Source organism: Nylanderia fulva, unplaced genomic scaffold, assembly GCF_048542155.1.
Source record: "Nylanderia fulva isolate GAGA-0341 unplaced genomic scaffold, ASM4854215v1 Scaffold4, whole genome shotgun sequence".
In the NCBI taxonomy this organism is placed as follows: Eukaryota; Metazoa; Arthropoda; class Insecta; order Hymenoptera; family Formicidae; genus Nylanderia; species Nylanderia fulva.
In genome coordinates this window covers 2,964,414-2,978,100 of record NW_028190476.1, presented here as the reverse complement: position 1 = coordinate 2,978,100, position 13,687 = coordinate 2,964,414, and the positions used below count along the sequence as shown (strand labels likewise).

Genomic DNA, 13,687 nt, shown 5'->3' with positions numbered 1-13,687 from the left:
CATTTATTTGCGTATTAAAAAAAATGAAAAAAACAACACAAAAATTAATTATGCTCCCTCCTGGAAAAAATCCTACGGACTTGCGCGTCTAAATAAATTTACAATTATAATGTATAATCTTAAATATCAATTAATATCGAAGTGAAACGGTCGATGCAATTTAATAATCATAGGATGCAGACAAAATTTGCCAGGTTTCGAGAAAAGTGTTGCGTTAAAAATGTTCTTCAATTTCTCTTCCAGGATTTGACAATCTGTCAAGAAAAAAACATCCGCTGCATATTCGTACTCGAAAAAACGATCCCGAGGTGCACCTGCGCCCACAGTCGTCTAGTGGCGCCATTCGAGCGGCGTAGCGGGAAAAATGCGAAACCGGCGAAAGGGCAACTCGTTCGTCTATTCCCGCTGCCTTTCGTGCGCCGGCGGTCAGAGACACACGACGGTGGAAGAGAGAAAGAGAGAGAGAGAGAAGAACGTGAGGACCGAGCGTGGTGGAGGTGAGTGGAACAAGGAGAGGGCGACGCGCGAGTGAGCGACAGAGACGAACGTCGAGAGCGAGACCGAGACGGAACGTGATTCAGAATCGGGGAGGGAGACAGCGATGTTCTTGCGGTGCACGGGATGACGCAAGGGAGGGTCGGAGCGGAGGGGTAGACGACGAGAAGAGATAGAGCGCGAGCGGGAGAGAGAGAGAGAGAGAGAGAGCAAGAGGTAATGCCAGACTCGCGCACGGCATGAACGTTCAGTGGCATGTCTCAAACACTCGGCATGTTCGAAGCTGACGTGAGGTGGTAGTATCGTATCGGAAACGAGAAAATCCGTCCGTCGCGTATTATTTATTTCTCGTGAATCAAAATATACCCTGGTGTGTTACATATACATATATATATATATATATATATATATGTATATATATATTCTGTTATATTCGCGCGTGAAACGCCGACGACGAACTCTGGTTGTCCTCCTCTTCCGCGAAGGTGTGCGATTATTCTGTCTCTCGAGCGAGAAAGTGTGCGAAAATTAAACCGCAACGGGAGTTTGATACGAAAATAAAAAAGAAACAGAGAGAGAGAGAGAAGAGAAAAAACGGTAGATCGTTCTCTCGTGCGCGCCGAGAGAGGGCGTCGGGTTCCCACATTCCTGCGTGCGAAAAACGCGCAAGATCCGCTGCTCGACATTAGCATTACAGTCGCGGCTAATGCAACGAGGAAAAGGGAACACGGTGAAACGTGCTCCGCCGCTGCACGAAGCCGGCGATAGCGCGCGTCGCTCGAAACGGGTCGCGGGTCGTTCCGCCACGAAGACGAGGAAGAGGACAAGGACGACGACGACGACGACGACGACGACGACGTCGTCGCTGTAGCGTCCGCGGCAAGCTTCAGGTAGATATCGGGGAGCGCGGCAAGCTTCAGGTAGATATTGGAGAACGCGGCAAACTTCAGGTAGATATATTGGAGAACGCGGCAAACGTCAGGTAGAATCGCGCGCGATTCTCAAGTGTTTATATATTATTGCGGGACGATTAGTGAAACTAGTCTCCCCGGTGGGGAAACCTTGAGGTGACACTCCGATAGAGGGATACGATAGAATATATTTGGTTCGGAGGGTGAAAGTTGGTGCCGACGACGACGACGTGGATCGAGAACGCGGCGAGAAGGAAGATCTAAGAATGAAAGAGTGGGTGTTTTAGTTTGTTTTCCTTTATTATTATTATTATTATTATTTTTCTGGTGGTGAGAGTCGCGCGAAGTAGATACGAGTGAAGTGTGCCGCGAGTGTGGAGGAAGAAAAAAAAACAAGAAAAGGAGGAAGAGGCCACCTTGGGAAGGTGGTGCGGCGATGATACGCCAAGTGCATCCGATCGATGCACCCGTGCGAACGCAAGAACGACACGACACGACGACACTGTCACCGTCGCCGTCGCTCGGGCCTGCACCTCGACGGCCGGCTATGTTAACGGTGGAATTCCGCTCGAGAGGAATCTGAGGCGGGGACTCTGACGTCACTGCTCATGATAATGAGGTATTCATGATGGCGGAGTAGTTCAGCGCGAGAATCAGAGAAAGAGAAGAAGAAGAAGAGAGAGAGAAAGAGAACAAGAGAGTTTGGCGCGCACACACATAGACCTCCCGGTCGCGTTGCGCTTCATGTGTGTGTGTGTGTGCGCAATAACGTTTCATCCCGTCCTCGCCGCTCCGCTGCTCGCTCTCTTCCCCTTCCACCTGTGTATATCTCGTTCTCTCTCTTATTCGTACGTTTTGAGCGAGAGAGAGCGCGCGCGCGCGCGCGCGCCACAGAAATGCGCCCGTCGATCGCACGGCGTTAGAGAGAGAGCTTTTGGATGGATTTAGAGCGCAGTGAAATATGCCAAGGAGACGGAATGGGGAGATACCGCTTCCGGAAGGATGGGACGTCGCCCAGGACTTCGATGGGAAGGTCTACTTCATCGATCACAACACCAAGAAGACTACGTGGATCGATCCCCGGGACAGGTACGTGAAAGAACGTTCGTTCCTCTTCTCTTTCGAGCATCTTCGCGCGAGCGAAAAATTTCGCGTGCGAATGTGCGCGTGAGCGTCCCCCTCCCCCTCCCTGTCACGATTTCCCTCCCTCCCTCTTTCTCCCGCGCGCACGAGACCGCGATCTCGCGAAGATACGCGATTCGGCGGGAATGTATGTATATAGGGTGTATCGCGCGCGCGCGCGCGCGCTTTCTCTGTACATTCTACGGCAGATATACGGAGACGCGGCGTTTTTTTTGCTTTGTCCAACTTTTTTTTTTTATTCGGCGTTTTTCTTGTCAGACAGTATAAATATGTCACATTGAAATTTCTTTTTACAACTTGGAGCGCTGAAGGAAACACATTTGATGATTATTTTATAGCCTTGTACGCTTAAAAAATAATAAATTTAACGCGACTGAACCTTTCAATTAAATATTATTTTTAAATATTATATTTCAGCCGACTTTCGGACCAATATTTTTCTCGTCTTTTTCTTACAGGGGATGTTTAGAGAAGGAACAAGGGGAATTTCTGAGATCCCAACCATAGGATTCAAATTCCTCAGTTTCCAAAAATTTCTTATCTTAATTTGTCGCAATAACATCGCGTTTGGCTCTTAGTCGAGATGAATATGGAGTTTTTAAATATTATTTTGTTAATTGAACGTATAAAAATATTTAAATTAAATATAACGTAACGTATATATATATATATATATTTATTTATTTATTTATTTGACTTAAATACTAATATATGTTCGAGTTACGAATTTTGTTTTCAGCGTAAACACGAAAACGAGCGGGAAAATATAAACATCAATAAAACATTATTTTTTAAAGGGGAAATTGTGTATATATGCATATTAGAACTAATCTATTCCGAAATAATACTATATGATTTTAAGATTTAAATTGCAATTCGAAGAGAAAATAAAACTTGAACGATAAGACGTTTATTTACGTTTCTCAAATTTTTTAATTCGCAAAAATCGAATTTAATTCCTCACTTTTATAATATTAAAGAGCAAGAAAATTGATGCTTCGGTACTAGAATGCATCATTGTTTTTAATACCTGTCGTAGAGAGAAAGTGTGCGATTTCCAAGGCATCTTTTATGTGAACGAAATCGCGCGACATTGTTCCGTGTGAACGCGCCTTAACGCGTTCGCATAACTTTCCGCGAGCGAGTAGAAATACTCTCGTCGCTATAAACTGATTGTTTTTCTTTTTTTTTAAAGATATCGCAAATATTTTACGACGATTTTTATTCGCATTGTAACTCGTTGACCGACAGAAACTGCCGGAATACATGTCAATGTCATTGTACTTAACCTCGCGTGTGAACACTGCTTAAATTTGATAAAGTATATACGCATACATATACACGCGTGAATCGCAGTCTCGATGATCGAGGCTGCATAGTTGCATATATAGGCGCGTGCATCGATCGCGAGAGAAATTGATAGCTGGTTCAGTTCGAGCGGAATCTTTCGATCTACATCTCCAGCGCTATTAAATTTACTATTCGATGAAATTTCATCTCTTTTTTCGTATAAATAATTGTAAAATGTCACGATACTTGTCTGAAAAATCAAAAATTTTAATGTATTGAACGATTTTCAAGGTTTATGCGTGACACAAATAATATATGTTATCGTCTTTGAAATTACGATAGGATAATTTAAAAAATTTTTTGTTATTGTGTTGTAATTTTTACATAGTATGTCGGATATAATGACACTCTTAAAATGCAATTTTTAATTTCGACAGATTGATTTATTATGCGATACCTATTAAATCGATTAGAAATGTTAGATATATCTCCATTTGTCTCTGATTGTAGAGACATTCGCATTTCATTATATTATTTACAATCTTCTTTCATTTAGAGGATATAACGATGAAATCCTTTATCGAGAGATCGCATGTTATTTCAGCGATAACGACGTACCCTGGAAAAATCTCTGCACTAAATTAACCGCGGATTAACGATAATAGCTGGTTATCATTGTATTATAAAAAAAAAAAATATTTTTCCCTCCCCCTGATACTGTTATCAGCTTTATAAGCGATAGTCCGCGTACCGGCGATATTCTTCGTCGAGTCGAAGATAGATTTTCCTCCTTCGCGTATATTTCACGCGATAGTCCTCGCGAGCTTATACGTATATATAATTCTACGATCCCGTGTAATTCAATCTCGCGATTCTCCACATTCATCGCGATCCAAACGATCCCGCTACGTGTCAATGAAAATCTATGCTCGCGTGGACCGAACGGTACGACGAGGTTTCTCGCGAAATTAAATTCATTTTATACGCGGAAATTCTTTAGACTGCAAGATTGCGAATGCTTTCTTTTTCAATGCTTATCTTTCTCTCGTAAATAATGATACGAGAATTTATGAGAATTTTTATCTTTCAAATAACGCGTAGAGATTCATTGTCTTTTTAGAGTCGTGTACAACTGTCAAGGACAAATCTAGCGTGAATTTAATCTTCAAAGGCGTGTTTTAAGTCTTTAAATCCGATTGAGCCACAATAGGTAATTCAAGTCCTAAGCCTTAAGAAATTTAAAATCTCTATTGTGAACCAGATCTGAAACTCTCGAAAATATGTACATATACAGAGAGAATTTTCTCTGAGAATTTACCTTGTAAATCATGGTATTGGAAGAATTTTTGTTTCTTTGATTAATATTTATCACACAATAAGAAATATTAATGAAAAAAAGATTAATGAATAAATATTTATTTCAATACTGCCAAATAAATAATTCATGTGAAATAAATAAATATTTATCTGTTTTGAAAAGGATTTTCTTATGTCAAATAACTATTTTTTGCAAATCAATATTATTCGTTTCAAATAAATGATTACAAGGCATTAGCATTAAAATAAATATTCAACATCAACAAATTTGTTTTGCAGTGTATGCACATAGTAAAATTAATCGAACATATTTTATATCTCATGTAGTTAGATATTAATATTTTTCAATGTGGTCAATATTAATTAGAGGAACTTACAAAATTCTTCCGATTGCCATGATTTTCAGGATAAATCCAAGAGAAAATTCTCTCTGCGTAGGTTATAAGGAAGCCTCTGCGCGGAGCGGGAGAAAAGATCGCGCGTTCATGGCGGAATCTCGCTTCTCGTCCTGTGTGAGCGCCGCTTAAGCCTGACACAGAGCGTATTCGCGCGCGCGAGTACGCGTATATATCCATAGCATATATACCGCGCAATGCGCCGAGGACTCGCCGGGACTCGCCGCGCCCGCATTCCATCCGCCAGGGCCGCGAGCAGCTCTCTCACCTCGCTGAAAAACGCGAGAAATCTGGCGATCAGACTCGGGCCTCTTTCGCGGCCTCGGCGCGGAAATCGAAACGCCGAGGATATACGTCCAAAATTTAGCGCGCGAATTCCGCTCAAATTCGAATCCGTAAATTCCGAAAAAATATTATAATATATCTCACTTTATTCATTCTCATATATAATATTCATCGCGAAATTCATCATTTAAACATTCGAAAAGTTGGACCTGTATATTTATATGTTTGATCGTTAAAAAAAAAACATGCATGAGAAATATGAATTATAATTTGAAAAAAAATTCTCTTAGACGTGAAAGTTTTCTCTTGAAAAATCTCTTAAAAGTAAACTTATCTCTCGTGAGAATTGATATAATATACATATATATATAAAATAAAATGATAGTCTCGGGACAACGGTAGCGGTAGCATATAATAATAAAAAGAGACATCATTTCGCTCATTTTCGACTTCGGTTTACTGTTACCCCCCGTTAATGCGGCCTGCCCTTTCTCTCCCTTGGTTAAACGCCTAAGCCACTTGGGAATGAACTTGTTTTGTTGGCCAATTTGTAAGCTGTCGTTTAGGCGGCGCGAAAAAAAAGTATGATTTACGATTGCTACCTCGTAAAAGTGCCGGTGGGGTGACGCCGCGAAATGTTCGCCCGGCGAAACATATATCTCTTCGTGGTTTACGCGCGCAACCTGATGGAGGCTGAATGAGGGAGTTGCGATAATGCAAAGATTCCGTAAACGGCGTCGAAACGTCAGGCGTGAATTTTTTCTTCCGACTGTCCGGCAGCGTCAACGTGATACATTTGTAAACAGCGATCTTCTTAATGGTGGTCTCCCGCTGTCTAGCGGTCAAGGAATTTTAGGAATTGGAATTGTTAGCAGGGAAACTTTTCCCTAACAATAAGTCAGGAAGTTTTACTATTTATCTGAATTTTTTCATATTATTCTACATTTGTCTGAATAATTTGACATTTTTTATTAAATAAATATATATAAAAAAAATTGATATATAAATAAAAAAAGTGATTATTTAAATAGTTTATAGTGACATGTTTGTTTCGATTATCGTTGACAAAAATATCTCAAGGATTTCATGATTTAACATTTAATTGGTTTATCATATAGATATATGCAAATTATATATTTGGAAAAAATACTAAAAAGTCAGGGAAAAAATGAATTTCTGGTCTTGGAAAATCTGAAAAAGTCAGGGAATTTTTTTTATCGAGTCTGCTGGATACCCTGGATCTTTTTAATGGCGATCTGATTTTCTCGAAGAAAAGGAGTGCATTCGATTAAGATCGAAATCGAATGCGCAAAATGCGCGCGAAATCTTCCTCGCTCCGTTAAAACAGTGTCATTGATTGGAGATTGAACGACAATGACAGACGCGATGACAGGCATCGAATGGAATGGAGAGACTAGAGATGCGCATAATTATATAACTAGTACTTATTATACTTGTTGGTGTTCGAAATAAAAAGAATGTCGCGACTCGATATGTACTTAAAATCCTTGTATCGATTCACGATATACGCATATATATATACATATATATATAGATATATATGTGTGTGTATGTGTATATATATGCGTAGTATGTGAGTCTACTATTGTGTAAGTGCACCATCTTACAGGGCCAACCGGTACATAACGTATACCTGCGACCGATCTAAAAATAGTCCCTCTCGGTCCGCTTTTAGTTTCTTTCACATTCCTTGATTGGCGCGCCCGGAGGTATTAAATAATAAAATTATTATCGCGTTATAAGGACGGAATAATCTAGAGCAAATCGATATCAAAGTCCTAAAATCCTTTATCTATATGGCCGTCCGCAGGATTTTTTCCAAGGGATTAATTTTTGATATTAAATATGCATATTAAATTGTATTAAATATATTTTACATATTCAATATTTTAGATGATAGATTTTTTATATTAAATAAATTTTAGTGTTTATTCGTCCGCAGAATTTTTTCCATAATTTTTTTGTTCTTTCTTAATATTTTTAAATTTAATTTTGCATTATTTTATTTTCATTTTTTAAATATGTTCCAGCAAATCAATTCCAGTGTTTATTCAAAAGGAGAGCAAATGCTTGATTTTTTTACTGATTCCAAAGGGGGTTAATGTTCGCTCTTGCTCTCTTTGCGGAGAAGTCCATGCCTCTTTTTTTTCGAAAACCGTCTTTGAAATCGCGATGGCACACCCGGAATTAATTCGGTAAGAGCGCCATTCGCGTTCTTGTTTTTCATTTATATACGCGGTGTCGAAACGCGAACAACAGCGGCACACAGGATCGTTTCCGTGTATCGCTTCCCGTTCGTCGAAATCTCGAAATTTCGTTCCTCGAAATTTATCCAATCCCTCTCTCCTTCCGTTTTACTTCTCGCCTTTCCTCCTCTTTTCAGAAAGAAAAAGAGAGAAAGGGGGATAAGTTGCGTTTCTCGATACGTGCAGGCACACTGACAAAAAATTGTTAACTTGACTAAATCTTTCAACTAAATTACTATTTTGTTAAATCAACATACATATATTAGTATTTAAGTCAAATATACGTTTTGTTAAATTTAATTGTTATATTTAATTTAATTATTTCTCAATATTTTTATATTTTTATTTAAATATTTTTATAATTAATATATTATTTTTATAATAATTTTAATATTTTTAAATTAATAATTATTTGTTTTGAAAAGGATTTTCTTATATCAAATCTATTATTAGTTTCAAATAAATGATTTATTTGGCAGTGTTGAAATAAATACTTAAGAATTAACTGAATTTTTTCGTATATTTAGAACGTTTGTGTTTAGAAACCTCTCTCTTTCTCTCCGTCAGTTTACTCGGGTACGTCGTCCTTCGCATTCCATTTGGTTGCGGATCCCCATAGGCATTTATCATGTCATCTATTATTCGCAATTTTATCGCGTCTTATAGATTAAGATTGGAAGAGTAAGCGATACTCTCGGGCTTCCTAAATAAATTTACGAGCGATATTATTTCGCGCGTAAATCGTTTGTAATTATCACGAATTACTGTGCCGCTAATGCACGCGTTTTAATTTACTTGTACATGTTAATCGATGTATATTACTAGTCGTTATTGTGTTACGTAAAGAGTTTTTTATGTATTTTTTTATCGAAGAATTTTTTTATTAAGGGATTTTTTATTTTAGCTCATCTATTATACATCTTGTTTTTTATAGTCTTATTATTTTCTCTCTTTCTTTATTTCTTTATTTCCCTCGTGCCGTGTTACGTCTCCCGATACAAGGTTCGTAAATCGTGACGTAAATCTAGCCCGAGTATGAGCTCGGAAGGATTTCGCTGCCAAATATTTTTGGATTATTTATTGGCAGGATCGACCCTACGCGACAAACACGTGCTTGCACGTAGACACTTCAAATTTACTATTGCAAATATTTTATATATACATATTACAAGCTTATACATTACGCGAATTCGGAATCGTCTGTCAGATATTGTTACTATTTATTTGCTTTGTGATATGATATATGTATATATATATATATGATTTGTCTCCTCTGCATTACGCACGTATTTATAACAAGATTTATCTCCATGTTTCTCTTTCATTATACTCGTTTAAATATTTGATACTCGAGTTCATTCTACACATCGTATTTTGCACGTGACTTGGAAAATTTCCCGGCTTGTGTATGAAATTATTATAAAAAAAAAAAATTTTTCCTCGTATAATTTTGTTTCGTATGTCACGCTTGAAAAAGAAGAAAAAATTTATTAGTCTTCTTTATCGGAATCGAAAGATGTCATTCGTTTGTTCGATGTACGCGTTGTTCGACGTCAAAGCGCGAACACGTGTTTCGTGACGCAAAACCTTTGCGGCAGATTACGCGTTTACGCTTCCAATCTACCGCGATATACTCGATACGCGCTTTAAAGAAATAACATAAAACTTATTTGTTAGGTCTAGGTTCAGTGTGTTGTGCTTAAATGATTTTAAAATTAGCTAGATAAAGATGAGATAAAAATTTGTAAATTTATCTTGGATAAGATGAAGATAATTTTGTTTTAAATATATCTAGATAAATGACAAAATTATATGGCGATTTATCTAGATAACTTTCAAATAATACTATTTTTAAAAGTATATACTTATATTATATAAACACAGTTATAAAAAATATGTAAACTATGAAAGGGATATAAAAAATATATTTATAACCACAATCTACACTTCATTCCTCTCGACCAATAGAGCCAAACGCGATGTTATTGCGACAATTAAGAAAGAAAGAAAATTTGGAAACTAAGGAATTTGAATCCTATGGTTGGGATCTCAGAAATTCCCCTTGTTCCTTCTCTTAACATCCCCTGTAAAGAAATAGGCGAGAAAAATATTGGTCCGCTGGAGCGGAAGAATAGGGAATCTCGGGTTCGATTCCCGATTCAGCCGACTTTCGGACCAATAGTTTTCTCGCCTATTTCTTTACAGGGGATGTTAAGAGAAGGAACAAGGGGAATTTTTGAGATCCCAACCATAGGATTCAAATTCCTTAGGTTCCAAATTTTCTTTCTTTCTTAATTGTCGCAATAACATCGCGTTTGGCTCTATTGGTCGAGAGGAATGAAGTGTAGATTGTGGTTTGAAAAATGAAGGAGCTGACTTAAAAATATTCTTAAATATATTTACATTTTTATTTGTAAGTTTTTATCGCTTACTGCTCAAGTTCTGCTATTTAAGTATTTTTATGTTTTATGATTCTAACCCAAATTATCTGAATATTTTTCTATAGATAATTTAATAAAGATAACATTTTTTTCCAAGATGCAGATCATATAGATAATACATAATTTTATGATTTATATAAAGTTAAGATGACGCCAAAATTTTATCTGGACGATCATTTATATAATTTGATTTAGATAACAGCGCACACTGGGTAGGTTTGCATATGCGCTTATTTTAGGTCGAAGCGAAACGCGCGCATGTTTCGTGACGCAAGCACACATTGCACATTCGCGAGTTACGCTGAAACGGCGAGAGGGTACCTATATAATATTTCGCGTACGTTTGTATGTGCGTGACCGCGCGGAGTCGTGGCACGAATTGCGGGGCAGGAGTGTTTCCAAATTTGGAAATTCAATACATTCCCGGGGCGTGAGACACGGGACTCCGCATACCGAAGTACGAAAGGCAAAACGCGGAGATTCCTGGCGCGCGGATGAGGCTCTCGCGGAGAGAGAGTATCATTATTTTCTTCTCGGAATCTTTACGCCACGGCAAAACCAGTTGGGTGTCCTCGACAAAACGGCCATTACGGCCGTTAAAAGTATTTTAAACTATCATTAGCTGCAATTACAATTTACGTTTTACGCAGCTACGCGCTTTACCGTAAAACCACTGTCACCGTATATACATACGCAATTATAGCCGATCGGAAAAAAAAAACGACTTTGTTTGTGTGTAGGATGTTACTCTTTTGCAGATCGCCTTGACGAATTTTATCATTTTTCTGGGCGAAAATTTACAGATTTTAAATAAAAGATTTTCGATCCGAAAATCATTTTTTAAGGCTCCTGACTTCTCGCCGGCCATGTTACAATTGTGCACACGCTAAAAATTAGATTCCATTTCGAAATAAAAAGATATTTTGATGAAACAGCACTTCAGATGGCTTTAGCACATTCTTAAAATACTCGAAAACCATTTTTTTCCCTTTATAATCAATCAATAGCTGTAAAATGACAGTAATATGAAGTTCTTTGCACATGCGTAGTCATTCCGCATGTCAAAGTCTGTGGAATAATTTTTACAGTTATTGATTGACTGTCACAGGAAAAGAATAGTTTTCGAGGTATTTTAAGAGTGTGCTAAAGCTATATCTGAAATAGTATTTCTTTTCATGTAAAAACGGCATTTACGAATGTTCGGCGGGTGCTTTCTCGCCCCTGACGTCACGATCCAACATGGCCGCGGCGAGGATTCAGCCGCATCTTTTCGCACGTAAGCAAAATGCTGTGTAAACATTACAGATCGCGGTTACGAGATTATATTTACGCGAACCAATTTATCCCTCTTAAGATTTATGGATGCCGATATACAATTATCGATTTACTGCTCGCGGTCGTCTCCTCCTTTGCATACGCAAAGCAGATCGGTGCTCGTTTCTCGCGCTTCAGCCTCGTTCCAGATGCGCGACGTGCATTCCTAGACGATAATCTCCCTATGCCTCTCTTCATTACCCGGCGTAACTCTTCCAGCATCTCGTTTCGCTCGTCTTTTATTTCTAATCTTTAATGCGCGATCGATCGATCGATCGATCGGTCGCTCGCTCTTCAGGTGGCCTCGGCAAAAGTGCGCCGCGAGGCAAAAGTGCGAAAACGTGAGCGATATCCCGATACGTGCGCGCGTTCGCTAATGTACAACGCGAGCAGTGCCCTTGGGGCAGAGCCAGGTAGCCGAAGAGGCACCCACGCACGCGAGTCGCATGCCCACGCACAAGCGCGCGCTCCGCATTATTCAGGGCCGTGTTTCACCTTAGCCAACGAGAAGACACGCCACACCTGTTTCGAGGCGAGCGAGGCTCTTTCGGAAAATCTCGCCGGAGAAACCGATCCGTGTAGAGACGCGACCTGGGGCATTGTTTTTTACTCTCTACATATATACGGATAGATTTTTCTCATAGAGTGTATACCCTGAAAATTGCATTATGCATCACTGAAAATTAATTTATGAATTCGAATAAAAATTTATTTCAACCATTTATTTGAAATTAATAATTCGATTGATTCGATGTGAAATATTTATCTGTTTCAAATAAATGATTTATAAAGGCAGTGTTGAAATAATATATTTATTATAATTTAGTAATTTTTGGTTTCAATGTGATAATCGTGGGATAATATGGTGTTGGAAGAATTTTATAAGAGTTTCTCTGATTAATATTTATCACAGTAAAAAAATATTAATATGTTCATAAGAAAATTAATTGAACATATTTTATATCTTATTGTGGTAGATATTAATATTTTTTATTGTGGTAAATATTAATTAGCGAAACTCGCTTAATATAAAATTCTTGCAATACCATGTTGTCCCACGACTATTATAATTTTCAAAGTAAATTCCAGGAGAAAATTCTCTGTGTACTTGTAATGTGAGGTATGTTGTACATTCGCAGATATTTTTATCGCTTCTGAAAAATAGAGAAATACATCTCTCAAATTGACTTAAATGGGAGAAACTGCATTAATGAAAAAAATTTTTTTTATCGCACATTTGTTTAGAATTCTAATATTTGTTAATGTAATTGCCTTAAACATTAGCGATAAGTCGCTTTTTAAAAGAGTGCATGTAAGGTGTGTCCATAATATATTTGGATTACTAGATAATAAATAATAAGCAAGCATTCTCTCTACAGTAAATTAGCAATTGTAATCAAATTGATTAAAACGGGGAATTGCATTAATAAAAAAAAGTTTTTATCATATATTTACTCTCAACTATAATATTAGCTCATTTAATTGCTTCTAAGACTAAAGATAAATTGCTTTTCGAAAATGTATACATTACAATTTCATAATAATTCTGATATAAATAATAATTAATTAATTCAGTGAATCACACTAATAATGCATACACGGTAAATTAACAACTGTACACGATTGAATTACTAGTGAGACTATTAAATTGCTAACTAATCACTATCCGTTTCCAGTTGTTTTAAGTGTTATATACACTGAAAAAAATGGTTATAACTTGACTAAACCTTTCAACTAAATAACTATTTTGTTAATTGAACATATATTAGTATTTAAGTCAAATATACGTTTTGTTAGATTTAATATATTTTATATTTAATTTAAATATT

General features: G+C 37.6%; 1 protein-coding gene across 1 annotated transcript in view; it reads left to right on the top strand.

Moving 5' to 3' along the window:
* The first annotated feature begins 418 nt into the window (after positions 1-418).
* Positions 419-13,687, top strand: part of kibra (WW and C2 domain containing protein kibra) — a 62,175-nt gene continuing 48,906 nt past the window's right edge. The window contains exon 1 of the mRNA XM_085486076.1: positions 419-2,495. Within this exon, the coding sequence (XP_085342202.1) occupies positions 2,368-2,495 (128 nt within the window). The 5' untranslated portion in view covers positions 419-2,367. The remainder of the gene's footprint in view (positions 2,496-13,687) is intronic.